General features: G+C 35.1%; 1 protein-coding gene across 1 annotated transcript in view; it reads left to right on the forward strand.

The window, feature by feature from the left end:
* Positions 1 to 27968, forward strand: part of DNAJC1 (DnaJ heat shock protein family (Hsp40) member C1) — a 108256-nt gene that overhangs the window by 14592 nt on the left and 65696 nt on the right. Inside the window, exons 2-3 of the mRNA XM_015615174.1 lie at positions 23211 to 23312; positions 24046 to 24092. Of these exons, the coding sequence (XP_015470660.1) occupies positions 23211 to 23312; positions 24046 to 24092 (149 nt within the window). The remainder of the gene's footprint in view (positions 1 to 23210; positions 23313 to 24045; positions 24093 to 27968) is intronic.

A 27968-nucleotide genomic window follows, 5' to 3' on the forward strand; every position in this document is an offset into this window, starting at 1 on the left:
AAAAACTAAGACTCCATGAAGGACAGTGATCTACTACTCTAAAAACATGGAAAAATCCAGTGAAATGTGGGAATTAACAGATCTTCCCCCTCCCTCCCTGCTTAACTCTTTGGGTTTTCTTGGTGTGACTGAATTAATACAAAAGTATTAACTTCTGTGCTAGCCTGTGGTAAGTGTATTTGAGAAAATGCTGTTCTAACTCTCAACCCAAGGCTTGTGCTCTGGGATTTTGGTAGTAACAGATTCATATACATGCAGTAGGCACCTTGAAAACAGGATTTATTTTCACAAGGATTGCATCTTGCAGTGACTTAGTTGAGGAAAAACATCATTGCAAGAAGTGAAATAATACTCTAGATGAGCTATACTAGTATAAAATCTATCAGTTGATCTGATGCACAGTGTAGGATAGCACTTTGCTGAGGCCCAACACTCTGGCAGCAGGAAGGAGAGCAGAACAGAGTGAGCCAGCGTGTGCTTGGAATAGCAAGTTACTCTAGAGAAAGTCAGACTCTAAGGTCAGTCTTTCTGATTGCCTAACAGGCTTGAGGTCTTCTGTGTTAAATTTTTAAGATAAATATATAATTGGTGATTTTAGCAAGAATTATTTCATGTGCTCTGGTATAACTGTTCTAAAACTGTGTTTCTTTTCAAGCATCAGGAAAAATACTGCAGTTTCTAATATAGCCTAAGGAAAGGAGCTAATCTTCAAGAGATTCATTGCTGATCTTTTGATGACATTTTGAAGTTGCATCTTCCTTATTATGCTGTCCTTTGGCTTCTGTTTAAGTTGGACCTTGGTGGTTTTATTTGGATAAATTATGAATGCCTGCCTCATTTTCTGACAAAACCTGGTTCAGATGATATTTTGAATGAGTTGATCTTCAATTTCTAGGCAACAGCTTTTCTTCTAGAGTACTAGCGATAGTTCCGTCTTGACAGAGAAAAGCAAAGGCAGATTTTCATCTGGTTACCACTAGGATAACAGCTGTGGTCCCAAAAAAGAGAGGTGATTCTTCATTGTAGACTTCCTGCATGTTTTATTTCAGTTGAGCTTTGTTATATTCTTTACCCAGATGCAAACAAAACCTCAAAATTACCTACACTGATAATTTTTCGTTTCTTCAGTCTCTTCATTTCTCTCTAGACTTCATAACAGATCTGCCTACAAGGATTTCATTTTCTAGATTAATATTTGGGAACAGATTTACAGTTTTTGCTGCCATTAGCTTGCTGGACTTCCTGGTGGTTTTGTTGTTGTTGTTTTGGTTTTTCCCTTTTTTTTTTTGCATCTTTTTTCCCCCAAATGAAATCCCTTTCTTCAAACTGCTAATCCTAGAATAATGATGAAGTATGAGACACTTAACTAAATGGTTCTTTGGTATGCCTAAAGCTCTGTTTTTCACCCAGCCAGAACTGTTTCTTTAATGAGGGTGGTGTCCGACGTCCCTTGTGGCCACAGCTGAGAACTGCTGTGCTGGTTGTGATGCTCGAGTAGTGTTACAGTTATAAGTACATCCTAGGAACCTTCTGCAGTGCAGTTCTGGAGCTAATAATTATTGTTTGATGGCATTTTCCATGACTTCTGTGCTAGTTGTATTTTGGTTTTCTTTCTGCTCTGATCTTTAGAGGCTGCAAGAACGAACAGTCTGACAGTCCTCTCTGTTCTGCTTGAGTTACACTGTACTTTGCCTTCTAAGTTCCTTTCCCTTTTCTTTTAATTTGTCCTCTCATTAAAAAGTTATCTTTTTATCTCTATTATAGAGTTATCAATCGGGATACTTTACAAGGATATCTGGAACTTTTAAAGGACCCTTTCTCTGGTTACTTTTTCTCATCAATGTATTTGATTCTTCTGAGATACCTGCAATCATTTCAAACTACATGTAATTATGTTTGGGAGGAAAAAATAAGGGTTTTAAAATTTCTTTTTAATTTCCAATGTCTTCTGTTTGTCACTGCTCATCTTTGAGGTCATCTTTTCTCTTTATTGTGTGGTTGGTTGGTTTGTTTTTAAATGTATTCCTGCTGCCATCAAATTTTACTGTGGCTTTCACTGCTCATCATAAATTCAGTCTGCCCTTTCAGCTTGGGAGCTAAAGTGGTTGCATGCACCCTGGTTGACTTACATTTCAATTACTTCAGGAACACCCGTTTTGTCTAATCACTATACTTTATGTAACTGAAATTACTGTCTAAAATAGGTTTTGGCTTTTCAGTTGGATGTGGAGATGAATTGCTGAGCAACAGGCACTTAGGGTTGCCTTGATATTAAAGCTACATGTTTGGGCTTTAGGCTGCAGTTGCCCTGCATATTCCCATTTTTTTCATCCTGCCTTTTTTTTTTCTTTCTTTTTTTTTTTTTAAACCTCATATAATTTGATATTGTTGGTTGTGCTTTTTTATTTATTTGGTTTTTGTCTTTGCCAGTTCACTGATTTCTGTTCAGTTTTTAGTATCTTCTTATTCATGTAATCCCTGATGATCTATTTTTACTTCTGCCTGCCAGTATCAGTTCTATCCCTCCTTTCCCAACATGGTAGAAGAAAATACTGATTTCCTAAAATAAGTTTCCTAATATATACTTTTATTATTTGTGGCTTCTAAAAGTCATTCTCAAATAAATACTTGATGTGTTCTAAATTTCAGTATGTAGGTGTTGTATCAATTATTATTTTGAAGGAGTTTTTACAACTGTGTTTGAAAATTGCTGGTCTAGAAACTAAGTGTCTTTGGATAAGCAGGCTGGGTTCCAGGGACAAGGAAACAGAGAAGTCAGATCTTTCAGACTGACCTCTTCCAACTGGAAATTTTGACTGACTGGAGGTTGCTTTTTAAATGGCAAAGTGTTAGCAGAATGCTTTGTGTGAACCTTCTTTTCAGTGCAGCCTGTTCTGCTCAGTTAGAAGTAGGTAAGTGGCCACCCAGTATTTACACAGATCAGGTTGAATCTGTGGACTGTTGGACAGAGGATTTAGTAGAAGTAAATCAACAGTTCTTTCTTTACCAATGAAGCAATGATAAGGCATAAAATATCTCTGCTATGGAAATGTTTGGTTTTTTGTTTGTTTGTTTTCCCTCTTCATTTTGATTTGGTAACTGTTCCTTTTTCTGTTTGTAAACTTCTGTAACAGAAGTTGAGTTCTTAAGCTCCATTGTATGTGCTAGTTGCTACTCTGTCTAACAGGACAACACCAAGAAGTCTTTGTGCTTTTTCTTCTGCTCTGGGCAAATACCCAATTGGAATAACTGCTGGAAAGAAAATGTAGTGAAATAAGATTGTGTGCATGCAGGAGAACATAGAAGCTCTTAGTGCAGTGATACTGGATGTGTCCTAGGAGGTTTATTTCAGTGGTATTCCTGGTCATGGTGGAGAACTTGTGGGCTTTCTGTAACTCAAAGCATGCTATGTGGGAGCAATGGGAAACCATGGGAGTAGTTGTACCATAAGTCTCCAAGGGGTTGCAATTGAAATAATCTAGGTTTTGCAGTCTGGCTTCATTCTGCTGTTACTTTGTTAGTTCTTTTTCCTATTTATTTGATCTAGACAAGCCCTCCCAGTTTTGGTGTGTTTTATGCTTGTTTCCCAGTAGGTCACTTGTGATTGTAGAGCATTAAGGTTTCTCCTGACATAACAAATGTCCACATTTGATTACAGCTGTGGAGCACAAAGAGACTGACATAGCTGCACACTTGCTGCATTAGACACTGCTGGAGAGATGAGCTGCTGTTTCACTCTTGCTTTTGAGATACTGCCAATAGGCAACACAAAGTCTGAGGAGACGTTTGTGCTGTTCCTTCTAATTATGTTGTGAAATTCTTCCTAGTTGACAAATTAAATATTTTTAAAGTGTTAAGCATAATGTATATTACTCCTTTAAAAAAAATAAATTCTTTTATTGTGATGCCTTTCTTTTTCTAAATCTAGTGTTGGGGAGTATGGATGTAGATTTTTATTCTGTGCCATTTGAAGTAAAAATAAAGCTTACAAAAAGAGATTTGAAACCATTGTTGAATTTATTGTGTGAGGCACTGTAGTGCTCTGGAGTAGATATACCAGAACTTCAATGAAAAGAACCACAAATATTTTCAATATTCAGTAGTTACAGTTATCTCTCTACCATACTGATCATTTAATCTGATGATTGAGATTTTACATTTTTAAGTTCAGTTTGGGTTTCTTACCACTTGATGGCAGTGAAGGAGCTAGTGTTGCTGGGCAAAGGTTCAGGGCAAGAACCCATTATGAATAACAAAAGAGAAGGTACAAAGGAAGCCTCTGACATTTAATATTGTTCACATTTCTAGGTGATATTACATATACCACAAATGACAGTAGATGGAGAAAAGCCTCTAGATGGAGCTTCAGTACTTTCAATGGGGGAGAGATTTTTATACTCAAGTGGTTTCCTCCTATTTATAATAATTGTTTCTAACAACAACTTTCCCATTTAGACCTGGAATGATACCAGACATTATCAATAAGTAATGTCAGTGCTTCTGCTATTATGAACATACTACTTGAAGAACATGCAATTCTTGTATTTTTCTCATACCTTCTGTTCAAATCCTACAACCTCTCAAGATTCTTAGGAATTCTCAGGTATTAGAAATGCGTGTTGTAGATTAAGGATCAATATAATTATTCAAGATTTTGTGAAAAGAAGATAGTTGGATTTCACTGGTGACCTAAAGCAGAAACTTGAAAAATACTGTTCACTGGAAACTGCCCTGCAATATTTACTGTTGTGCGTGGTCTAGTCCCATTGAAGAAGTGTTTGTTGTAACATTAAATATTACAATGCACGGATGTGTGTTTGAGGCACTTTATTAGTGAAGGTTCTTTTGCACTTCCTACACCCATGTACACCTCTTGCCAAGCTGGTATGGGGAAATGAACCATATAATGGCCCTGCTGTAGTAATTGGCTCCACATGGGTGGACTCTAGTGCACAGACAAAACCTTATTTGAAGTAATTGGTGCTTTGTGTAGGTACAAGGGTCTGTACATGCAGATTTATTTTGGATCCTGGGTCAAACCTTGGCATTAGTAAAGGTTTCAATTTCATGCAGTGTCTTTGACGTGTAAGTGATTTTGAATGAGTATCGAAAACATCCATGCAGATGCAACTTGATCGAACTTCTTTTTTAAAATACACATAGCTAATATTTTGCAGTTATATTTTTGATTGGATGCTGAGTAAATAACTTGGTTTGTTAAGTTTTCCATGTGTGCAGCCTGTTACTAATTTAAGAGAATGTCAGAAAGCAAACTCTAAATTTGCATATAATTATTGAATGTTTTAATCATTTTCAGCATTATTTTAGTTCTATAATAGTACTGTATAAACTCACTGTTGAAAAGAAGTTAAAATTGCCAGAGCTATCAAATATTTATTTTGGTTTCAGATACCATTCTTATTTTTAAAAAGCATTAAAGCACATTATTCCTAATAATTAGTATTATTCCTCATATTAGTGTTAGCAATTCAAGTTGGTGGATTGCTGTGCTGGTTTAATGTAATGGCAGCCAGAGCACACTTACTGGGAAAAATTCAAGTTTATCTTATCAAACACAAATTCTGTCTAGTGGTAGAAAGAAAAGGTTAGAAGATGGAGTCAAAGATAGTGCAGTATTTAGAATGATGGTTTTAGTCAGGGGAGACTCATTTGCTGGAAATGCCCTTGTGAGACACTAGCCACTGGCATTTCCTCTATGGCATTAGTTTGTTTTTTGGTGGCATGAAACAGTATTGGAATGGGTTTCTTGTCAATGCTGTTTTCAGTTAGATTTGTTAGAAAACAATGTAATTTTACTTCATTACATGGTATGGCTGCATTTATTTAATGTCATTGGAGAGTCTTAGCTACCGTGGTGCAATACAATTTTATGATAAGGTGGTGCAAGCTTTTCTAGCTGCTACTGTTCAATTTAGGGGAATCTGAAATTTGAAAGATACAAGAAAATTATGGCAGCACTTGGAAGATAAAATCTGTTTTAAGAAGTTAATGTTAATCTTACTGTGTTTTGCTTGCCAGGATGAACAGCATAAATGCCAAAAATCAGATATGGCAAGAATACATCTATTTGTGCAAAATAAATTTTATGTTCGTAGGTGATTGTTAAGAATTTTAGCAAATGTAACTTAAAAAAAAAAAAACCCAACTGGTTTGTTTGGGTTTTTTGTCCTAGAGATAAACTTATCTAGCTGATGGGCAACTTATTCAGGGGTGCATGTTATATGACTGCACACAATTGTAAAATATTGTGTGGAAGAAATCACATTTTATAAAAGGAGTAAAAAGGCTGTGAGTATAATGCAACTCTCATGTTTCCTAGAGGGTAACTAGTTTGTGCTAAATAGTTTCTATATTAATCAGTACAGTAGTAGCAATTCCCCAGAAGCAATGTGTTACTTTTATTTCTCCTTATCTGGCAAAGAGTTGCAGATAATAGTAAAGGTCTCAATTTCTAGGTTTTATCTCTGTGGAAGTCAGCAAATTCATATTGATCTTTTAAAAATCCTCTGGCCTTTTTCTTTTACTGTGCTAACACTTGGGATAATTTTTGCCCTGAAACTGTCTCTTAGTTATATCTTTATATTAACTTTATCATTAAAACTTTGAGGTTTGTTGATGGCATTTTTATTTATCCTTGGCTGCTGAACAAATCCCAAATGGTCATTTCCTGTGTGGGCAGAGGAGCAAGTCACTTCTTGGAAAAGGCATAAAATTGAACAAATTACCAACCAATATATGGAGTTAATATCTTTGAATATTCCTGTGTTTACTCTGATGTGTATTTTGAACAAAGAATTAATTCCCTGTATGTAGGCAATACTTTACTTCGTCATTTATAAATAAAAAAATGTGGAGTTCATTTTCACATTTACTTATTACTTTTTAATAGTGATAGAGGAGATTCTCTATTCAAAGCTACTGAATTACTGAAAATAATCAGAAGTTTCCCTTCAACGAAGAGACCTTCTAAACAATTCTGTTTTGCTTTGTTATAATTATAGAATAATAGAGGAAAAAAAGGATAAAACTGATTATAGAAAACTGTATAATGATTAGCATTTCTTGTTGAAGTGTTTAGTGAGAACAGAATAAATATGAAGAATTTAAAATTGCTCATAGAATTAACTTTTCATGTTTTGCTTTATTTTGCCATAAGAGAGCCTTTCAGAATTTGAACTTCTATTGCAATTTATTTATGCAGTGAAACAGCAGGTTTTTTGTTTGTGTCCTTATTCAATACTCATATTTCAGACCCAGCTAAATATTTCTGTAGACTTCTTTTGTAAAGAAAGCAAAAAATTTTCAGTTTATAGATATGTGTCTGACTGGAGATCTGTAAATATTATCGAATTAAAATTTAGTATGCCGTCAGTATTTAGGCAGCAGTCGCTTATGACTCCCATGCAACTACATACATGAGTCCTAGGATTCCTGAAAACCTGTGTATTTGGAATATCAGTATTTAAAAAAATGTTGGTTTAATTGTGTGCAAATTTTGATTGCCCCACGTGGGAATAGTATGGTTCTATATTTTAAGTTATTCTTTTATATAGTGCAGGAAAACAACATCAAATATAAAATACATTAAATACTGTTTCAAAAATATTACTACAATGCTTAGAGTCTTGGGTTGTTTTTTTTTTAAAGAAAGGCTTGGATTAGTTATGTTTATTCAGCTTAATGGAATTTGTCTTCTAGGATATATAAAGCTTTTCAACTCTTACTCAAATGTTTTACATTTAATGTGATAAATTGAGATAGAAGTGATATAAAGTATTGCAAGTATGTCTTGTATTGATAAATACTAACAATGCCATTCACATAAGAGAAATGTTCTGGAATTATTTATAACTTCTGAAAATGTTATCATGTTATCAATTATTTATCATTCTGAAAATGTTTTGCCTCACAAATTATATTTTAGTAAGATTCCAAATAATTTGGTTAAAAAAATGTTGCAGTTATTTGTGATCTAAAAGTAGACATCTCCATTTGTTTTTCTGGGATACCTTCTCGTGTAGGGAACTTCTGTTGAAGTATTAAGGAAGAACTTTGTTGTACTGTAAGAAAATTAGTAATTAAAACACCTTACCACTTTCTTGTGTGGCTGCCATTATATTTAGAATCTCATTATTTTCATTATACTTGAGAGATTTTGCAAGGTGCTGGGTCTTGGGCTGCTTTGTCATAGGTGATAAAAATACATAAGCCTTGCAGAAAGTGCTTGGTAAATATTTCTGGGTCTTTTGAGACAAAAAGTACATTTTCCTGTACAAGAATGATCAGTTGCATGGACACAGGGTTTCAGACCTATCTGTCTACACCCAGGCTCATATGCTTGTCTCCTTTCCTTTCTTAATTGATGCACTTCCTTTACTGATTTCTCCAAGCTCTTCTACATTGATATTCTGGGTTTTAGTTCTGTGCAGGCACCAGTACTACTGCACATCTCACAGAAACGTTATGCTTTTAAGGAAAAATCCATTTTATGTTCTATTTGTGTTAAGATCTGTAATTTGAAATAGGCAAGTTGTTAACTAGCCAGATTGTTCTGCAATTTAGTGGAGCCTGTTAGAATCAAAATGATGCTTCAGAGAGCTGGGATTTATTTAAAAGGAGGGGGGACAACACTGCTTGTGAGTTAGTATTATAAAGCAGGTCTGCATTGCTTATGCAAATGTTTTTTTTCTTTCCAAATCTGCTTGTTTATCTGTCTTTTTGTACAGCAGCCATATACCTTAATATCACTTTTAAAAGACGAGGAACAAATTTCTGGGGCTGCATACTCTAAAATTAGGGAATGTCAGTTTTCAGAATGTCTCAAATCTTAATTTGGTTTCTTTGTGCTTGTTCATTGTGATGATTTTTAATTCACTACATTATATTCTACAGGGTCTTTACTTATTCAGGCTCAGGGAGAGATCTGGCCCCAGTGCAGCTTCAGGCTTATGTATTGAAAGAGACTGTTGTCTGTAAAAACTGTTTAACCTGTAGATGTTGAGGGTATGTAGAGAGTGGGGGAGAAGATTGCAGGGGGCGGGGGGAAATGGTTTCATGGGTAAGCTAGTCAGACGAAAAGTGCCCTTGAGGATTGAATTCTGTTCCTCTCTCTGCCACAGAATTCCTATGTGATGCTCGGCAAGTCGTTTAAACGAAACTTTTCCCAAGTGGTGACTAATTGATTTGAGTGCTCTGCAATTCTGGTTGCATAATTTGAGGTACTAGGGCCTTATATGCAGAAATGCTGAGGGTTTGCAGCTGCAGCTGAAGTCGATTAAAGTCTGTGCCCTGAATGTATGAAATGTTGTTTGATACCGAGCACTTGGAAAAATCCTATCTGAGATAAAATTAGCACCTGAGATTACTGAGGATTTTACCTTAACCTGTGCCTCATTTTATGATATATTAAAAAAGGCAAGTAACGTCTGCTTGTCTGTTAAGATACTACAATGATGAATAATATTGATGAACTCCGATGCCATCGAGATTGGCTTCAAAACAAATAACCACAGCTTCCAAACGTGTTTGAACAGCATGCAGCTACGAGCAGATGAGGCCACACATGAATAAATGCGTGGAGAAAAATTCTGAATAGCTGCTCGCTGGGTAAGCAGTCATCTTCTGTGTGTCACATAAAGACAGAGTGGCAGGAGTAACCACGACAGATTGTAGTTTCTTTTCAGGGAATCACTGAGTTCTTCCCAAATCCCCTTTACTTGTTCAGGATAGTCATTAATGTTTGTAGCATGTATTGTCTTTATCATATTTCTGTTATCTCCTAGTTTTTAAACTGTGAGTTTACATTTTAGATGGAATTAAATTCAAAATTACCTCTTATCTTTTGGCAATCTCATTATTTTTTAACCATACCTTCTCTAGCTACTTAAAAAGTTTCACCCTTTCTCTTGATTCAAAGAACAAAAATAGGCCTTGACCAAATATTTTTATCCTTTAGGTCTGTTTGCTCTTTGTTGACATTGCCACAGGGTATTCAGCTTCCACTGCTGGCATCTGCTTAAAGTTGGCTCAGGGTTTGTGCGGTACTAATTGAAAGAGGGGAGCTAGACAAGGAAACAGATTAATTTTAGTCCTTTCTTCCTGCTTCCTTCTCTCTGAAATAAACATTTCTGTTGTGTGTCCAGTCGTACTTACTGGATCAAATTTTTTTCAGAACTAGTTTTTCAGAATTTCTGCCACCACTGGTTTGTGTTTGGTTTTTCTTCCTTCCAAAAAAGACAAGTTATGAGAAGAAGAAATTGCATCTGATGGGAAAAAAACTCTCCATGGATTAGATTCCATGGCTGGGATTATGACAGAGAGGGAAATGCAGTTTTGGTGTATTATTGTTACTTGCAGGATTGTCAATAACAGAATGCTTATTTCCATGTAGTAGCTGTGTACTTGCAGTCCTTTTTTACCTAATTATATTTTTGCTTGTATATTGATTTTTCTTTTAGTCTTGACTTTATAACTTGAAAACTTGGATGAGAACCTATGTTAGGATTTATCCTTGCTTCATTTAAATCTTATCTTATGCATTTGAAATATTCTACATTTGCCAGTGTTTCTACTTGAGGCAGCAGGACCACAGTTTTATCTCCCAGCTTTCACTGTTATCTTTGATGCTGATAATCTTGTAATCCCATGTTGAGAGGCAAGTAATGAATTGGTAGTAGCCACTATCTTCTGCAGTTAGTTGGCTGAAAAAGATTTCTGGTAGCAGAGTTAATGGGATGTAACCTGTGCCAAGTTTTTATTGCTGCTCACTCAACTGCTGATTCTTCTTTTCCACAGGCATAGAAAAAGGCATACTTTTCCTCTTTTTTTTTTTTTTCCTTTTTTTTTTTTTTTTTCCCTTTTGCGGTGTTTGTCTTGTTACCAGCTTTGCTCACCCAGCTTTGTAGGTCCTGCAGTTGTCTATTGCTCTTTCTGCTCTGTAATCATTCCAGACTGAGTTGAAACACAGGCGTCAGAAGAAAATTCCTCTTGTCTGTTACTTCTGCTTATGATGGTAGGGAAATGAAAATGGAAATGGAGGAAACAAGATTTCTTTAGCAGTTCGATTTGAATTCTGCTTTTATGACTTGACGACAGGTCTCTGTGGGTGGATGACACATGATGGGAGGCAAATACAGTCCATACAACTAAGTGCTATCTGTGAATATCAGTGGCTGAAAAACTGACCTTATATTAGCTCCTTTGCTTGTTTTTCTTGCAGGAGCAGGGAGCATTTCTCAGTCTGTTTCAGTCATGACTTTAGGGCAAGTATTGAGTAAGGGCTATTACTGTGCCTTTCTCAGTGCTCTGAGGGTGGTGATGAGCTATCTAGCTTACCAGCACAAAAGGCTTGTTTTTGTTGAATTATTTTTATGCATAAGGAGAGAAGCAGGTGTATACATGTGGTTGATACCCACTGCCTTTTGTAGTGGTGAAGCTGTTGGGTGTTGCACTCAGCTGACTGAAGAACGCTTGAAGTATATCAGAAGTGTTTCCTTCACACTCATCTCTGCTTCTCTTCCTTGTGCAGACCTGTGCTCTGTCTCTTGTCTGTGTTTCAGTGTCTGGTTCAGCTCTTGCAGGCTGGGAGAGGAGGTAGTTTATGGATCAGCAAGAATTACCCCTCTCCCTCCCTGATACAAAAGATGCCTCCAAAGTACTGGAAGAGAAGAGCAACAACCGCTTGCAGGGAGTGGCTTTACGAAAAGCAGGGAAGGGATCTTTCTGCCCCTTGCTTGGAGCTATGTGGTTCAGTTAAAACATTTTGATTTGAAAAACACAGAGGGCAGTTCAGGCAACAGCCTGCCACTGTGTGTAACAGTATCTGCCCACAGCTGCCATAAATCTTGAGAGGTAATTATCTTCCTTAAGGATTATTTGGCTCAGTCTCACTAGAAATAATGTCAGATAAGCATTTTTAGAGACCGTAATACCAGTTTTCCATACAAAATTGCTACTGAATGGGAAAAGCTGTCTTCAAGTCAGTCCCCATCATAAGTCGTTGCATATATGTGGCTTTTAAAATATGTCTGCAGATTTTAAATTTTAAGATTATTTAGCCTTCAGTTGCTTATAAGATAATTTTCTGTGAGAATTTTAATTGATGGTTTCTGATGCTAAACTTGATTTCTTTATCTGTGTACCTTTGGGCATCAGCTGCCTAATTTATGACTCACACAGATTCTGGCAGATTTTGCCAATAGCCTTTTGCAATGATAGTGTCTCCTGCCTCCTACCCTAGCCCTTGATCAGATTTGCAATATTTTATGCCATCAAACTGCAAGCTGAAGTGATCAGAGAGTGCTCATGATTTCAGCAAACATTTAGCAGTGTGGTGGGCTATAGTTACAGTATTCTGTTAAGCTTATTGGAGTTTAACTGAGATGCTTTTTAAGTTTTAGGCTGGAATGTGTCTTACATGCAGAAATTTTGCTGATGCATCTGAACTAAAGAGAATGATGGAGGGCATTCCTATATTCTTTCAAAGAGGCTATGTACTAACTCAGCAGTGAATTACTATATAGGTAGTGGCATGTTACAACCTCCCTGAGGTCTTCTGAGTCCCGAGGTAGTAATAGCTCATTAAAATGGTAGTTAATGAGTATAAAGGGATCATTATACGACTCTCCTACATGACGGGTAGGGCTAAATCCTAACTAGTTCAGTAGAAGGTATTCTGAATAAAGAAGGAAAGGATTTGACAAATGCTGCTGGTAGTTCTTTATAAACCTAGCTACTTAAAGCAATGTTTTTGAGAAAAATACTCATAGAAATAAATTTTGAATAAATGAATACCATTTAAAAAAATGTATTTTAGGGCTTTCAGAAGTATAAGTATGCTGTATAATCTCCTACTTTCCTAAAAATAGTGTAATGAAACATCTTTGATTAAAAATATGCAGCACTTTGATACTTTGGAGCAGTTGGGTTTGAAGTTAAAAAAATAAAAAGATAAAAATTATTTTATCTCGTGACTGCTTACATTTGATGGTTTTTAAGTTCACAGAATACTCTGAGTTGGAAGGGACCCTTGAGGATTAAGTCCAATGCTTAAATGAATGGCCCAAGCTCAGGATTTGTAGACATTTTCTTTTTTATATGCTAAAAATAAATAGTGGAACAATTTTGCCTTGTGGTAGGAGAGTGGCATTCCCCCTAGTATGGTTTTGTTCATGGAAAATATAACCACCTCACGCATGAGGTGGTATTTTCTATTTTTTTTTCATTTAACTATGGTTATTTTCTGGAAAAAGGTGCTAAGAATTTATCCAAATTGAACAATGTAGATTTTGTAGCAGAGTTGAAAAAATTGTTGATCTCAGTAAATGCTTCATGTCTTCTTTTAGGCTCTAGGAGGATAAACAAACAGATGAAAGTCTGTGGACTCAGGTATCTGACAGCTCAAGTGCAGTGGACAGAGCTCTTTCAAAGTGTCCTTAACCTAAGAAAAATAACATTGCTTCTACAAAATGAACCCTTCAGTAATATTATAGGAAAAGGAGAGTGGAAGCAAATATGAAATATGTTAAATGAAAAATATAAAAATATGTTGTAAACATATATAATATGTATAAGATTTGGAGAGAGATGCTCCTGCTTTCTGTCTTAAATGAGGAAATTATGCCTACTGTGCATGGATGTGGTTTACTACAGCAGCTCTACTCTATTCTAATTTATGTGTTTTTGTTGCAGCATTTAAGGTTGTATTTACAATAAACCAAATACAGATAATTTTTAAAGGAACAGTGTTTTTTTAAAAAAAAAAGTTTTACTTGTGGAAATTTTGGCTTGTTTATCTTGTTTAGCTTAGTCCTTATTTTGATCAGACATTGTCAAGGAACCTTGCTTATCATATCTGTTCTGTATTACTGTCTTTCAAGGGTAAAGCTGGTAATGGATGGAAAAGTATTCTAAACTCAAATTATATGGATGCCTTACTCATGATCATCTACTACGGGATGTTTGGAGCAGCTGTTGTGTAACAGGAAAAATAAGCCTAATGCCTAGTGGTGCAAGTCATGGAGTGGGGTCCCATGGGTTTTCATAGCAAAGAAGTGTTTCCTGCCACCCCTTTTTATTTGTCACTCCTTTCGAAACCCTTTTAGGTTTTGTGAAAATCTCATGGACTCTTCCGGCACAAACATCTGTCATCTTCAGTGTGACAAGAATACTGTCTTTCAGCTAGGACCTTTTAAACTACATAAACAGAAGCAGTAAATCCAGTTGGAATACTTTCAGACTAATTATTAAATTGATCATCAAAAGGGTATTTAAATTCTTAAATATGACTGTTAGTGACCTACTGTACCCTGCTGTGACAGAGAGCTGGTTAAATCTAAGTCCTGCCTGATAAATGTATGCAAGACTTGCTTGTAAAGGTAGACTTCAGCAGTCCGTTCCAGTGATATGCTAGTGTTGATTATGGGATGTTTTCCTGGTACTTAACTTGAATCTTCCTGTGCTGCCAGCTGACTGATAGTGCTTGGCCCTGGGTAGATCAGACAAAGCAATAATTAAAGTTTTCCTTTAAAGCTACCTTTTGCATATTTAAAGATGTTATTTCCTTGTGTCAGCTGCCTTTCCTGTAAGCTTAAGTCACCCTTGTCCTTTCGGTTTCTCTGAACAAGTCACTCTTCTACTCTTCTAGGCCTCTTATTAGTGAGATTTTTTTTGTTTATCATCTGAACATGCTCCTGGCTGTCTTTAATTGTATTGTTTGAACTGGATGCAGCAATCTGGTGAGATCTTACAATTACTGTGTGACATGGCACGGCTGCTTGTTGCCATACTGCTCGTGTCACAGTGCTGTGAGGCACAGAAAGGCAGCATCATGTCTCTGACTCACGCTCAGCTTGTGATTTACTGATCATTTCTGCCTAACTGCTTTTTTCTGTACTATGTTTTTGTACTTGATGAATTCTGTTCAGATGTAGACCATTGGTCTTTCACTTAGGAAATAATGCCATTTCTTTTACGGCAATACTCCATTTTGTCCAGATCTTTTAAAATTCTAGTTCTTTTTGACTGCATCATGTAGGTTTTTCAGGTTAGTCTTAACTACCCGATTAATCATGATTCTGTAATTCACCTGCCAGTTAAAATACTGAGCATGGACTTGGGACAGGCTTCATAAAATCCTGGTTAGATACTCCTTTTCATTTTTTATTGTTACAGCATTAACTATTCAATGTATGATTTATTTTCTTTCCATTTTGTTTTGCAAGAGAAGTTTTATGATACCCATGTTTTTGTAATTTGCTTAAAAAAATTAAAACATTAAAAGCATTACTGAAGTCAGCATACAAAAATGGCCACACCTTTATTTCCAAGCTTATTGAACTGTGTTCTTAAAATGTTTCATGAAGTTTAGCAACAATTACAAGTATAAATTAGAGCATTGTATAAACATTAAGGACTGCTGGGGATGTAAGGTTGCTTACACCTGTTTTTAAACTAGTGTGTGTATATATGTGAAGATATATATAGTGCATGTGTCTGGGTATATGGGCATATAAATTGGTGTCTTTCACTACTGATAGGCTAAAGAAGTTGCTAATAAATAGTTAATGTTTATTCTAGAAATTAATGTCTGTCGGGATTGTTCACCTTGTAAATGTTGTTGATGCAGAAGATAATGGGTACATTTTTGAAAACTTCTGTGTTGAAGGTAATTGTGCTCTGTTCGCTTCTTGTATGGCTTTATAGTGTTTTCAGTCATACATCCTATATCCTGTCCCTCAAATGCTCTTTCTTCATTTTTTGGCCATCAGAAGGTGGGTAATAAACACCTTATGAAAATATGAAAAGGTTTAGCAATTGAAGTTGTAGTCACAGAAGTGACAGACACTAGCTGTTTAGGTGACACAGGAATTCAGTAATTAGAAGCTCAAGAGATTTTAGGGGCTATTAATTAATTAATTTTTAACATATGTAATTAGTTTTTGTTAAGACTTAAGTCTGTAGTTGTTAGAAATCTCCCTCCAAAAAATTACCATTGAACTGAGATCAGGGAAACATTTTCTGAAATGATGTCTAGGTGTGTCAGACTGTATGGGTCAGTTCTGGTGAAAGGGTGTAATGAGAACAGGAATAGCAAAAGGAGGAAGAGGTAAACGTGTGGTATGGATGTAGCCTTGGTGATTTTCTAATTTTCTTTAATTCCTTACTGTAAGAAAAGAAGTTGGAAACATTCTGAATGAGAAATGTAGCAAGAAAACTATACAAACAATCAAGTAGCAGCATATTTTTGGCATTACATCATGGGAAGGGCTGTAACTTGTCAGATGCAACACCCCAAAATCTTTGCTTGTGCTCCGTAGTGGTGAATGTGGACTGCATGCAGCTGTCCTTGGGTATAGTGTCACCTCTTGTCAATCATGGGGCTGTGCTATCTGAGAGCAAAGGCACTGAGCATGAAATGCACTGCAGGAGACACCACATTTTGCTTTCCCTGCCAACCTGGGCTTCAAAAGCAGTAGTTTAGCAGAACTTAGTTCCTCTGAAAATGTTGCGGGATCAGGAATTTTGTAGGTAATGTTTTTATGTGAGAGCCGTAGGCTGGAAATCTCAGATCTAATAGGCAGATTTTTAAGAGAACTGTCTAGAAACAACTTTCTCTAGCCTATAAGGTATATGCAGACATGTATGTATAAATATATAGAACTATCTATATTATAAAATTGTGTAACACTTGTAACTGTGTAAACAATAAATGTAATATATCAAATAGAATAAAAATAAATATATAATGGTGTTCCTGGAAAAGCATGTGAAATAAGTAAAGAATATCTACTGATTCCTTCCTTTTGAACTATCAGAATAGAAAACTAAATGGAAATAAAATACAGCAGTAGGAAGAATTTTTAATTAGTCAATATTTTTAATTAGTCAATTATTAGTTAATATTAGTAAATATTAATTAGTCAATATTAGTTAAAGTTGTCCTCAGTTGTTTGGTAGCCTCTATCCGTAGTGAATTTGAGAAGTAATTCTAAAAGTATTGAGAGTTGATGAGTGTTTTCTGCATCTCAAAGTTTACATTAAAATAGAAACTTATGGTTGTACACAACCCTGCTCTTGCAGACAATCTAATTTGTCCTAAATTACCAGTTTCTGAAAAAATGCAGAAGGTAAAATAGTTGAAAGGAAAAAAATATACATACATACTGTTGTAAAAGTTGGTCAAAAAAACCTAAACCCATATAATTGTGCACATATGCTGAGGAGAACACTTTTTTTTGGTTTCTCAAACATGAGGCAGCAGAATTTTCATTCATTTGGCATGCTAGGCTGAAAACAGAGTCTTCTTTCATTTGACACACTCCCCTGGAAACAAACATGCCAGTGAAGGGATTGTGCCAGTTATCAGAAGCTTACAGGAATACATTGTGCTGGTTTGTATTCATTTTCATTTCATGAATTGCTTTAAAACTTAGCAGCATAAAAAAGCTTTAAAACACCTTTTTAGCATTATTTTTAGTTCCTGTGTATTTCCCTGCTGTGCTGTCATTCAGTTTAAATCAACGGAATGTTGTGAGACACATGGCTGGGTCTGCAGCAGAGCAGATCTCTCCTCCTGCCTGCGTATGCTCTGAGTATTCATCTGTAGAGAAGCAGCAAATTTGAGTTTGACTCATTTTACATCCTTGGAAAAGATGAGTGTCTTAGAAAGAAGTTCAGTAAAAATAAAGGGTAATTGAGCAAAGGTTATGCAGCGAGAAATTTAAGCCAAAACTCAGCTGGTATCTATTAACTATGAAAGTTCACAGATAATGCTTGGTCTTCTGGGAGACACTTGTTTTCCTTTCCTAGAGTTATATTCTTCAGGATTTCCAGCAGGTCCTTCCCACCTCTGGAATTTTCTACAAGATTCTATTTCCCTCATAAATGTTTTTCCACATGCAGACTTGGCAAATTCAGGTGTACTTCTTGGAACTAATCTGGTCACGGGAGCTTAAATTAGGACCAGGTTGCAGAGAGTATATGTGAAGTAAATCTGGGAGTGGTGTTGAGGGTCTGTTTCAGCCTGTGCTAAACCAAAGAGGGGGTAAAGAATAAAGAAGGGTCACTACACAGCTGTATGGTTTCCACCCTAAGAGTTACCTAAAGAGGGGTTGTGGAGTCACAGCCGTCACTGTTCTGTCCCCATATGATAGGGTGATGGCCTCTGTAGTGTCTCATTGAGTTCCTTGATGCTGCTTAAGGAATGAGGACAGTGGATATTTAATCATTGACCTACAGTCACGTTTGTTTGTTCTCTGACACTTAGGGATATTAGTTTTCTGTGGACTTCACATGAAGACAAACAAATAGATAGAATCAGTGTTGACACAACGTTTAATAGACGGTGGTAGCTTCTGTCTACTTATCTGCGCCTGCTTGTTTGTGAGTTTTGTGGGACAGGCTGTATATCCTGCAGTTTGCAATCACAGTAGAAAAAGAGGTGATTGTGAATTTATAAACCTTCCTTTGTTTCCTTTTCTGTACCATTTTGCTTCAGCTTGTATGGCTGATGCTCATCAGAAGAAAAGTAGTGACGTATACTCTCTCTTCTGCACCGAGGTACTGAATGAAATATTTTTATTGAAGAGACCAAATACATTTGAGTTGCTCTAGAATTTAAAAAAAAAGAAAATTAGAAAATCCAAGCGCAAAAGTTTCATAGGCTTGATTCATAGTTTGGGAAGGCTAAAAAAGGCCTTATGAAAGCTTGCCTGCACTGCTGTTACTTGCAAGTACAGACTTGAAATGCGGTCAGCCGGTGCTCTATACAATTGCCACTTTTTGCAGTATAGCTTCAGTAACTTGGCTGTGGAAAATTCTACACAGTCATTCAGCAGCACTGCGATGAAACAGATATACTGATGTCATTTTCCTTTCACCCATTAACTGGTGATTGGACAAACTACAAGTGCATAGAAATGTGATTTCTATCTGCATAGTTGTTTCCTGGATCATGTGCCTTCCCATTGCTAATAAAGATACTGCCACCTATTTGAAGACATTGGCAGGCATATTTAAAACCCAAGATGAATTGAGCACATTTACTGTGTTAGAAGCTGTTGCTAAATTGTGAGTAACTAAGTCTTGTTGTATAACTGCATTGCACTCAAGGGAACAATTTAGGTTTTGAATTGTGTATGTTGGTAAGTGAAAACTATGTAGACATTGATTATTTTTTTCCCTTGACCTAATCACTGTTTGCCTATGGCAATATCTGATATGTTATGTGTTCACCAAGAATTGTCTTGGGAACACAATGAGGCTTTTCTTTTTAGATTCATTAGTAATCATAGTTACATTAGGAATAGAAGGCAATGGAGTAATATGCTTGTACTGTGTACTACACCAGTTGTTTGATTTATTGTAAAGGTGGACATGAACTCTGTGGGACTCTGAATTTGTATAGGGAGAGGAGGAGACCAGATTTAAAACTTTGTGCATCTTGAGCAGGAATTTAATTTTAAAAGAATGGAAGGCAAATGTGCATTTGTATATTTTATTTATTTCTTGTTGCAAAAAATTCCTTTCTGTGTTCCTACTTATATATTTGTAGTATGAGAGAACTTTCTTTGGTAATACTAGAGACTATGGAAATGATGCTGAGTAAAATAAAATTTAGTAATGTATTTTTCATTGTCAGAATTCAACAAGCTGCCAAAAGTACATCATAAATAGGGAGAAGAATGTTTCCTCTTCTATCCCACTCTTTCAATCTGACATGTATTGCCCTTTAGACAAAAATGTGAAAGTCCAAAAGAGAATCTTAAGAAGTGTGTTTAACTTTTGACATTCTGTTGATTCCTTCAAATGTTAATTTTGTTTCTATGCTAAAATACTTGTTTGAAATATAAGGGATTATAAAAAAAAATGTACAAGATTGAACTTCTAACTTCTGCCTAGAAGTCATGTAACTAGACACATGGACACTCTGTTTGATGAAGTGTTGGGCATTAAAAAATGAATACTTGCATTTTTCCATGCATAGGAAGCCAGGCTGTGGCCTACCTAGGTGTAGACTTGTGGTTTTGTATTTCTGAGAACTAATTCTAGCGCAAAACAAAGAGATGTTCAACCTTAGAAGTATGATGAGATGATACTGCTTTGGAAGAATAGTTATCAGGAAATAAGGTGATACTCATGATGTTTATATCCACGTGAGGGTGACAGTGTGACAGGTTTATTTGTGATAATTGGTAGCAAAACCTGCCAGCCTAAAGCAGTGTTGGAGAAATCAGTGAATGCACTTGCTGTCTGTAACACTACCAGCTGCTTCTACTATTAACTGAGATACCTCTACAGGTTTTACTTTTCCCTCCTTAGATGTAATTGAGATTGAGATTTCTCTTGTAAACCAAGCAATCTAACATGTTGTTTCTTTAAAACAAGCAAAGCCTTAGTCTGGTCATGGCTTTCTTTAGTCTCCAGATTTCTGCTGTAATATGTAAAATAATGTCTTAGTCTGCAGAAAACACTGACTCTCAAAAAAAAAAAAAAGAGTTTAAAAGCCTTAGCTTTTATGGAAATGTTACTGAAGGTGGCCAGCAGAGTCAGGTCTCTTAAAATAGCTGAAATCAATGTGGGAGCTGTTTCATTATTGGTTGGAAAATAATCATTTTTTATAGCTTATTTAGAGTTATACACTGGTAGGAAGTTCTTTAGAGAAAAGAGTATTTTCTCAAAATCCAACAACTTTTGTTGAGGTCAGGTCCTAGAGGATCTGGAACACTGACTGCCTGAAGATGCCTAACATTACCCATAAGTAGCATTAATTGGCAAAATGTTTAGAATATACAATGGTCGCCTGGCTTGGCGGTATTGTGGAGAATGGGTTAGCAGGCAGACTTTCTGCTTTAGAAATTAATATGTGCCAGTCATAATGAAATAATTGACAGTGATATCCCATTATTTAATTATTTGTTGCTATTATAATATGCTTTTCAACATTTTAGAGGCTTAATTACAGTAAGCTGGTATGTTGATAAAGATCACTTTCATGGTTTAGATAAAACCATGGCCAGTAAACTATTTTCTGGTTTTTATTTGCTGTAGTAGTATTTAAATTATTATATTTTTTTTGAAGACAGCCCATATTGTTTATGAAATGGCTGACTGGGTTGGTAGATGAGGGGAAACAAAACAATCTCTACATTATTTCTGGTAACTAAGATGAACAATCTGGTTTTGTAAATTTATACATTTTTATCTCAACTTCTCAAGGTGAAACAACATAAATATTTAAACAACTTTATTATTTCAGAGTTGTCTTGGGATCTTTTGCTTTGCTTAAGTATTGAACAGATAAACTACCTTTTGTCTTGATCTCTTTCACAAATAATCAATCCTGCTGCTCCCAAATAAAACTAAAGTTTCAATTCTTCAGATACAACTGAAATCACTGTAACTTCTTTGCTTGTTTGTTGTTTGAAGGTATTGGAAAAATATTGCAGAACAGCTTTTAATTTGCTTTTTCCAGGTTTTTAGCTGTTTATCTTAAGTGCTTCAAAAATAGTACCCAGCATTTAAATGTGTGGTAGAAAAGTAATAAGGTATAATTTATCCAAAAAACAAAAATCTAGAAGTACTCATTTGTCGAGGTTATTGTGGTCTCAATCCCTAATTTTTAAAAGATATTTTTACATCTCATTTTCACATGTATTTAATATAATTCATAATAATTTCATATAAGTCTACATCTCAAGGATTTAATGTTTCTTTGAGCTTAGAATAGATATTCAGTCACTGTCTCTCCCTTCCCTTAGCTGAGAGTTAAAAATAAACCTATAAAACAATGGTAATATGAAGCAACTCATTGGCAGTAATCAAGCTGGAAGCAAGCTGCTGTTTGAGCAGAGGAATTCTGCTTTGGTGTGCACATGCCTTAGAAGTAGCTGTTGAAAATGGAAAAATTTAAAAATGGAAGTGTGTTCTTTTCAGGAGAAATCTTTCAGTAATAGAAACATTTTCCTTTGACAGAGAAGAGACTATGGAAACTTTGGTCTTTTATAAGGGGAAAATACAAACTTCCTTGAAATATAGTTCCCATGCTGAATTTTCAAAAATTCTGCATTTTCCCTTGCTTTTCTTATTCCCCTTTTTCAGTCTTTTTCTATTATTCACTCTGGGCCCAAACTTGTACACAGCATTTTAATAGCGAGCCTTATGTTATAAAACCAAAAAATTTAAAATTAAAGTAATGATCTGTAATAAAAAGCCTAGCAGACTAATTGCAGTATTGCATTAATTATTATCTTATTTCATTCTGCTCCACAGCTGATTCAGATCTGGGTTTTTAATCCCTGTTTACACAAAATTAGAGAGAGAATATACTTAGAAACAATATATGTAAAAATCAAGAAATTAAAATTGTCAGATAAGTGGTTGATTTGTAAAGTGTTACCTTGGACATGTTAGCAGTAAAATGCAAGTAATTTTGTTTAAATGTTATGCTTTGTGTATCTTCTGGTGAGGATAACACATATATGATATAGAATACAACTTTTGGTATCTTCATTTCTGGATATCTTTACAGCATGTACTAAATAGCAGTCATTCAGAAATCTGCATTTGTGCAGCTTAGTTGGTATATCATTTTGTGTTTTGAGTTTTATTTTTTTCTCCCAAAATGTGTGCAATTCTTATAATGGTTAAGGTATAGATTGATGTCAGTACTACAGTATAGCTCCAAGACTGCAATTTGAAGCTACTTTAGAAAAATACAATTCTTTAGACATGGTGAAGCTGAAGTTGAATGGAAGTCCTATTAGGAGTGAATTGCATGTAAATATTAATAAGGGAAGAGTTCCTAGCAAGTCCCGAGTTTGGGAAATTGAGCATGATAATTTGCTGAAATTATGTCTGTCTTGAAGATATGCAGATGCAATAATTTTCAGTTTTCAGTTGAACTTTTAAATGGTGCAGAAGGTGCCTGGGCTAGGTTTTAAGCAAGAAAGTGTTTGGAAGTATTGGCAAATGTCATTGTAATGGATGTATGGTAATGAAAGGAGTTAAGATGAAAGATGAATTGGACTGAATGGCTGTTAAGTCATTTAGGCTGGGCTGGTTGCAGGTTTGGTTGTTAGATGTCTCAAATTACATTGCCTTAGTTCCTACACTTGGTTGGCTGTCTTCAGATCCTCAAAAAGTTCAGAGAATCAGTTTCTTACAATTTTCTTTGTTTTCCTTTTTTTCAGGATGCTTCATCTGCAGACATTCGGAAAGCATATCGAAAGCTTTCTCTGATTTTACACCCAGACAAGAATAAAGATGAAAATGCAGAAATACAGTTTAGGCAAGTAAGTGCAATGTGTGGCAATAAAACTTTCAGGGGGGAAATAGAATTTTTATGTTGATGTTGTTTTAGTAAGAACAGTGGCACACCTTTGAAATTAGTAAGTTAAACACTGAATTACATTTTTGCTAATGTAGCTAGACTAAAACCAAGTACATTTTTTGGAATTAACTTGTTCAATAACTTGTATTTTGTATTTACCTGTATATTAAAAATAATTTGAACATAATACTTTTAGGAGAAAAATATGTTTTGCAGTTCTAAAAGCAGTGGGAAAAATTTCTGATCAGTTCTCAACACAAGTCCTAGATAGGCATAATTTAATGCAAAGGATTAATTGTAGTTATTTTTTTTATATTTATAGAGTGAAATAACATGAATTTATAATTAGCTCTACTTTTAAAAATGTACCTCAGGCTAAATTCAGCTTACTTAATTTTAGTGAGATCTTCAGGATGAAACAAGGGTACATACCTGAGACAAGACTCAGTTTGACAGATGTGAGGACAGAAAGAAAATTTCGTATAAGAGTTGCTTATTTGATGACACTTTGTATATGAACACACGACTTTCTTTTGCACACTGGGTTTGCTACTTAGTGTGTAGGGAAAAATTAAAACTAGCAAAGGTCATTTGTTGGCACGTGTAAATATTATACTACTGTTCAAAATTTATGTTCAAAATCATAAAGTAAAATCTTTCTGTGTTTTCTTTTTTTGGTGTTTTGTTTGTTTTAGTTGGTGGCCATCTATGAGGTTTTAAAGGATGAAGAAAGGAGGCAGAGGTGAGTTAAATTTCACAGATTTTTAAATAAAGCATTCATACCAGTGCTATATTCAATCCTTATTTGATTTAGTTGTAACACTTCAGAACTTTTTTTGCATAATTTAAGTTAGTAAATTATATGTAACAGTTTAATTAAAGATTGTATACGGCTCAAAGGACAAAGTGGTATTTTTGCATGACATACTGTTTTTTCTCCTTTAAAACTAGTACTTGAAAGAACTTTGAAAGTTAGCTGTTATTTCAGTCAATTTGAAAAAATATGTAACTATATCCGCTTTTTTGCTCAGTTGTCGATTTTTATAAACTGTGATTAAAAATTATTGGCTGCTTATTCAAATGTCAGTCATAGTTCCTTGTGTCAGTAAAAGGCTTGTTGCACGATATTTAGGAACTATTTCCATTGTATGTTGTCTTCAGCGTTGTTTTCTGTTGCTTAGTTCATAGGGTTTTTTTCCTTTCAGACGTATTATTTCTAATAGTGCAAATTTTTTAATATTTTTTAAATAAATGCTAGTTATCCTTACTGCTTCAGGAGCAGTTCCAGCAGTACCTGAAGGGATAGGATAAAGAACGAGAAACCTGGGGCTAATTTGCTTTCTGGAAGATTATTTTGAACTTTTTTTTCCTGTTTTTAAACAAATAGAAATTTCAACCAATGATTATCAGAAAAACTGAGACACTGAAAGACACTTGCTTTTAGGTTGGTGTTTTAGTAGATCATCTTTCAGCTTACAAGTCTTTAAACGGGGTTTTATGAGACATTTCTTGAAGGGATTTTGGCTTTGTAGATGTTTTGGCAGGAGTCCAGGGTCTACAGTACAGATTATCTACTTTTTTGATAATCCCCTTTTCAAGTGTCATGAAAATGTACTTCATAGAAGCACTTTTGGAAATTTGTGGGGTTTTTTATTTCATCTGTCTAAGGAGAATTAAATTGTGAAATTACACTTATAACAAAAGTTTTAAAAAAATGTTAGCTAAATTAATTCAGGCCACTTAAAGTGAGTTATCTCCCAGATCTTCCCAACTTTTTGTTTATAGCACTTTTTGCATACACTTCACAGTGTTGCTTCTCTGGAACTTTGTTCCATCATGGAGCTTGTAGGGATTTCCTTGCAGCTGTAATAGATTTTTGCATGAAACTGATGCAGTAGCTTGCAAAAATGATGGTTTAAGCCTTGTATTACATTACAAATGTGACTAACTTACTTAAATACTGTTAGTTAGTGCATCAGTGATTACAAATGAGAAGTTAAAGCAGCAGTAGATTGTTCTATCATAGATTGATTTAATTGTAACTAACTTACTTTGTACATAGACAATGTCATATTTTTCTTGCACAATGTGGATGTATGGTTAATACTGATTTTATAGTTGAATAAATTTTTATAGTTGAAAAAATATAAAAAAATAGAAATGTGGTGGATTAAATAGTGTTTACTTTCAGAGAATTTTCTGGAAATAATATGCAGAGTTTAGAAATAAACTGTAGAGCAGAGCTGTATGATCTCATCGTTTTGAGAAGTCCTGTATTGATCAGGTTTATTGCACAGTGTAATGATAACTCTCAGCTGAGCTCGTAAACGGAGGGTGGCCTGTAAGGTGTTGTTGTAGCACGTCTCTAATACAAGTCTTCAGTAAGTGTGATGGGAGCTGCTCTCCCTGTTATATTGGTTCTATTGTAAGGTAACCCAAGGCTTACTTACAGTTGTACAGCACAGGGAAGGGTGGGAGTTACTCCTCTTTGGAATCTTTCTACTTTCAATGTTGATATTTGGCTTTGAATTGTGTGAAGTGATGGACATAGTAGAATAGGCTCAAAGCTTACTCGGGGTCCCTGCACTGCAGCCGTACACTGGCAATTGAGCTGGGAATCCCTTCACAACTGGACACCTAAATGGTCTGGGACAGGGGTTTGTGCCACTGAGAGAAGAGCAAGCTGCAGGCTTCTACTTCTGTGCGGCCAAGTCAGCTGTACCTGGCTCTTACTGTTCCTCTCAAAAGTCATGTAATCATTCCTGGTGTGTGTACAGAGAGTGTAACTGGCAAAGGCAGGAATAAGGTCCTGCACGAGAGAGTGATGAACTCATTTTGAAGCAATAAAACCTCTTCACCATGAACGTCATTCTTGGTGAATGTCAGAGGTGGTGTTTATTTGTATGAGTACAGAAACAGTCTTTTAAAAAGGCAGATCTGTTGGCCAGTTGTTGTCTACTGACAGTGATATGACTGGGCTTCAAAACATTTTTTTCTTTTTTGAGAAAGTTATATCGTTGTTTGTGAAGTATACCGGTATCATTAGTACATAATAGAGTAATACTGCCTTGTTAGTACTTCTCTCCTACACACTTTTGAGTGAAACATGATCAAAACATTCAAATATTCTGACAATAAACATACATGCAACATCAGTTAATATAGTACTGTTTAACATTAAATTAAACATACATGCAGTAGAACACAATATTTTGTGTTTTGTATACACTCTCCAATGTGAAATTCTACAGAAAAATTTATCTTTAGCGTATGTAGAGATAGGTGCATTTCCTGAAATACACTTCACCTTTAGGGCATTTATTGGTAAATCAATTTGACGGTGATAAATTTTATTAGTCTTTGATTATCTTAGTTTATTAAAAAATAGATAGTTTTATGCATTTCTGTTAATTGTAATTAGACAAAGAAGAAATCTTACATCTTAATTTCATTGTTTATTACCTTTTTAAGGAACTTTTTTTTCCTAACAGGCCTATCCTCTGTAACAATGTTGGCTTGATTACAGGAAACATTTGCAAAGGGATCAAAATACACTTGGATAGAGTAAGAAAGGTGTCTATCTTAGTTCTCATTAATAATTAGATGTCTGTATTCATAGGTATAAGTTGTTCTGGCTGCTGTTGTGCTGGATGTCTTTGACAGCTTGAGGAAAATTGGCCCCCCAAAATAAAAACCACCAGTGCAATCTTTCCATAGTTCAGAATTGTCCTCATTAATTCAAGGTTATAGTATATAAACTATATCAGATGTCTGAAATTATTCAAAATATCAAATACAGTGACTCTCCTAAAGGGAAAAGTAAATTATATTAAGATTGATGATATTGTAATTAGTTATTACAGTTAATGGATTTTTTACTTGCAACATAATTGATTCACAAAGAAATCTAAAAACTACTTTATGAAATTTTACAGAAAAAAATAAATGTTTATAATCTTGCAATTTGTTACTTTTAGTACAGGACCACCAAGTCTTTTATAGACTGCTGAGTTTTAAAATGAATAAACTCAACATAGTTTTAAATGGGGAATGTTTTTGGCTTTCTGTGTCTGTACTGGTGCTTTGTGGTTTTTGTAGTTTGATGACTGCTACATTTCAGAGCCAACTGATAGGCATGCTCATATGTGAAAAATTTTGCTGTATTCTGTGTGCATATGTTTGTGGAAAAAAACCCTGCAGATGTATCTTTTCTTTTCAGCTTGTTTTTTTCCTACATAGAGTTACAATTAATACAGGTGGCTAAAAAAATGATTTGTAATTAAATTCCAAATGTAGTTCCTAATGCACACGGATTAACTGTCTTTCATAGTTAATATAAATGTCGATACAGGAATTATTTAATGAGAAACTTTCTTTAAATTAAATCACATTCTAAATTTGAAAATTAGAATTTAAAAATTATGGAAGCTTCTGAGTTTTAGTAGGATCATTTTCCAGTTAAAAACCTAAAAATCATTGATATCTTTATTTTTCAAATACAGAGCTTAATTACTATTGAAAGCAGTGATTTATCTTTTAACAGTATATATTCTAAAAAGTGGGTTATAATAGAAGCTATCTTCCCTTAAAATGGCCAGTCGTGTGAGCCATAATGCTC

This window comes from Parus major, chromosome 2 (genome assembly GCF_001522545.3).
Source record: "Parus major isolate Abel chromosome 2, Parus_major1.1, whole genome shotgun sequence".
Taxonomy (NCBI): Eukaryota; Metazoa; Chordata; class Aves; order Passeriformes; family Paridae; genus Parus; species Parus major.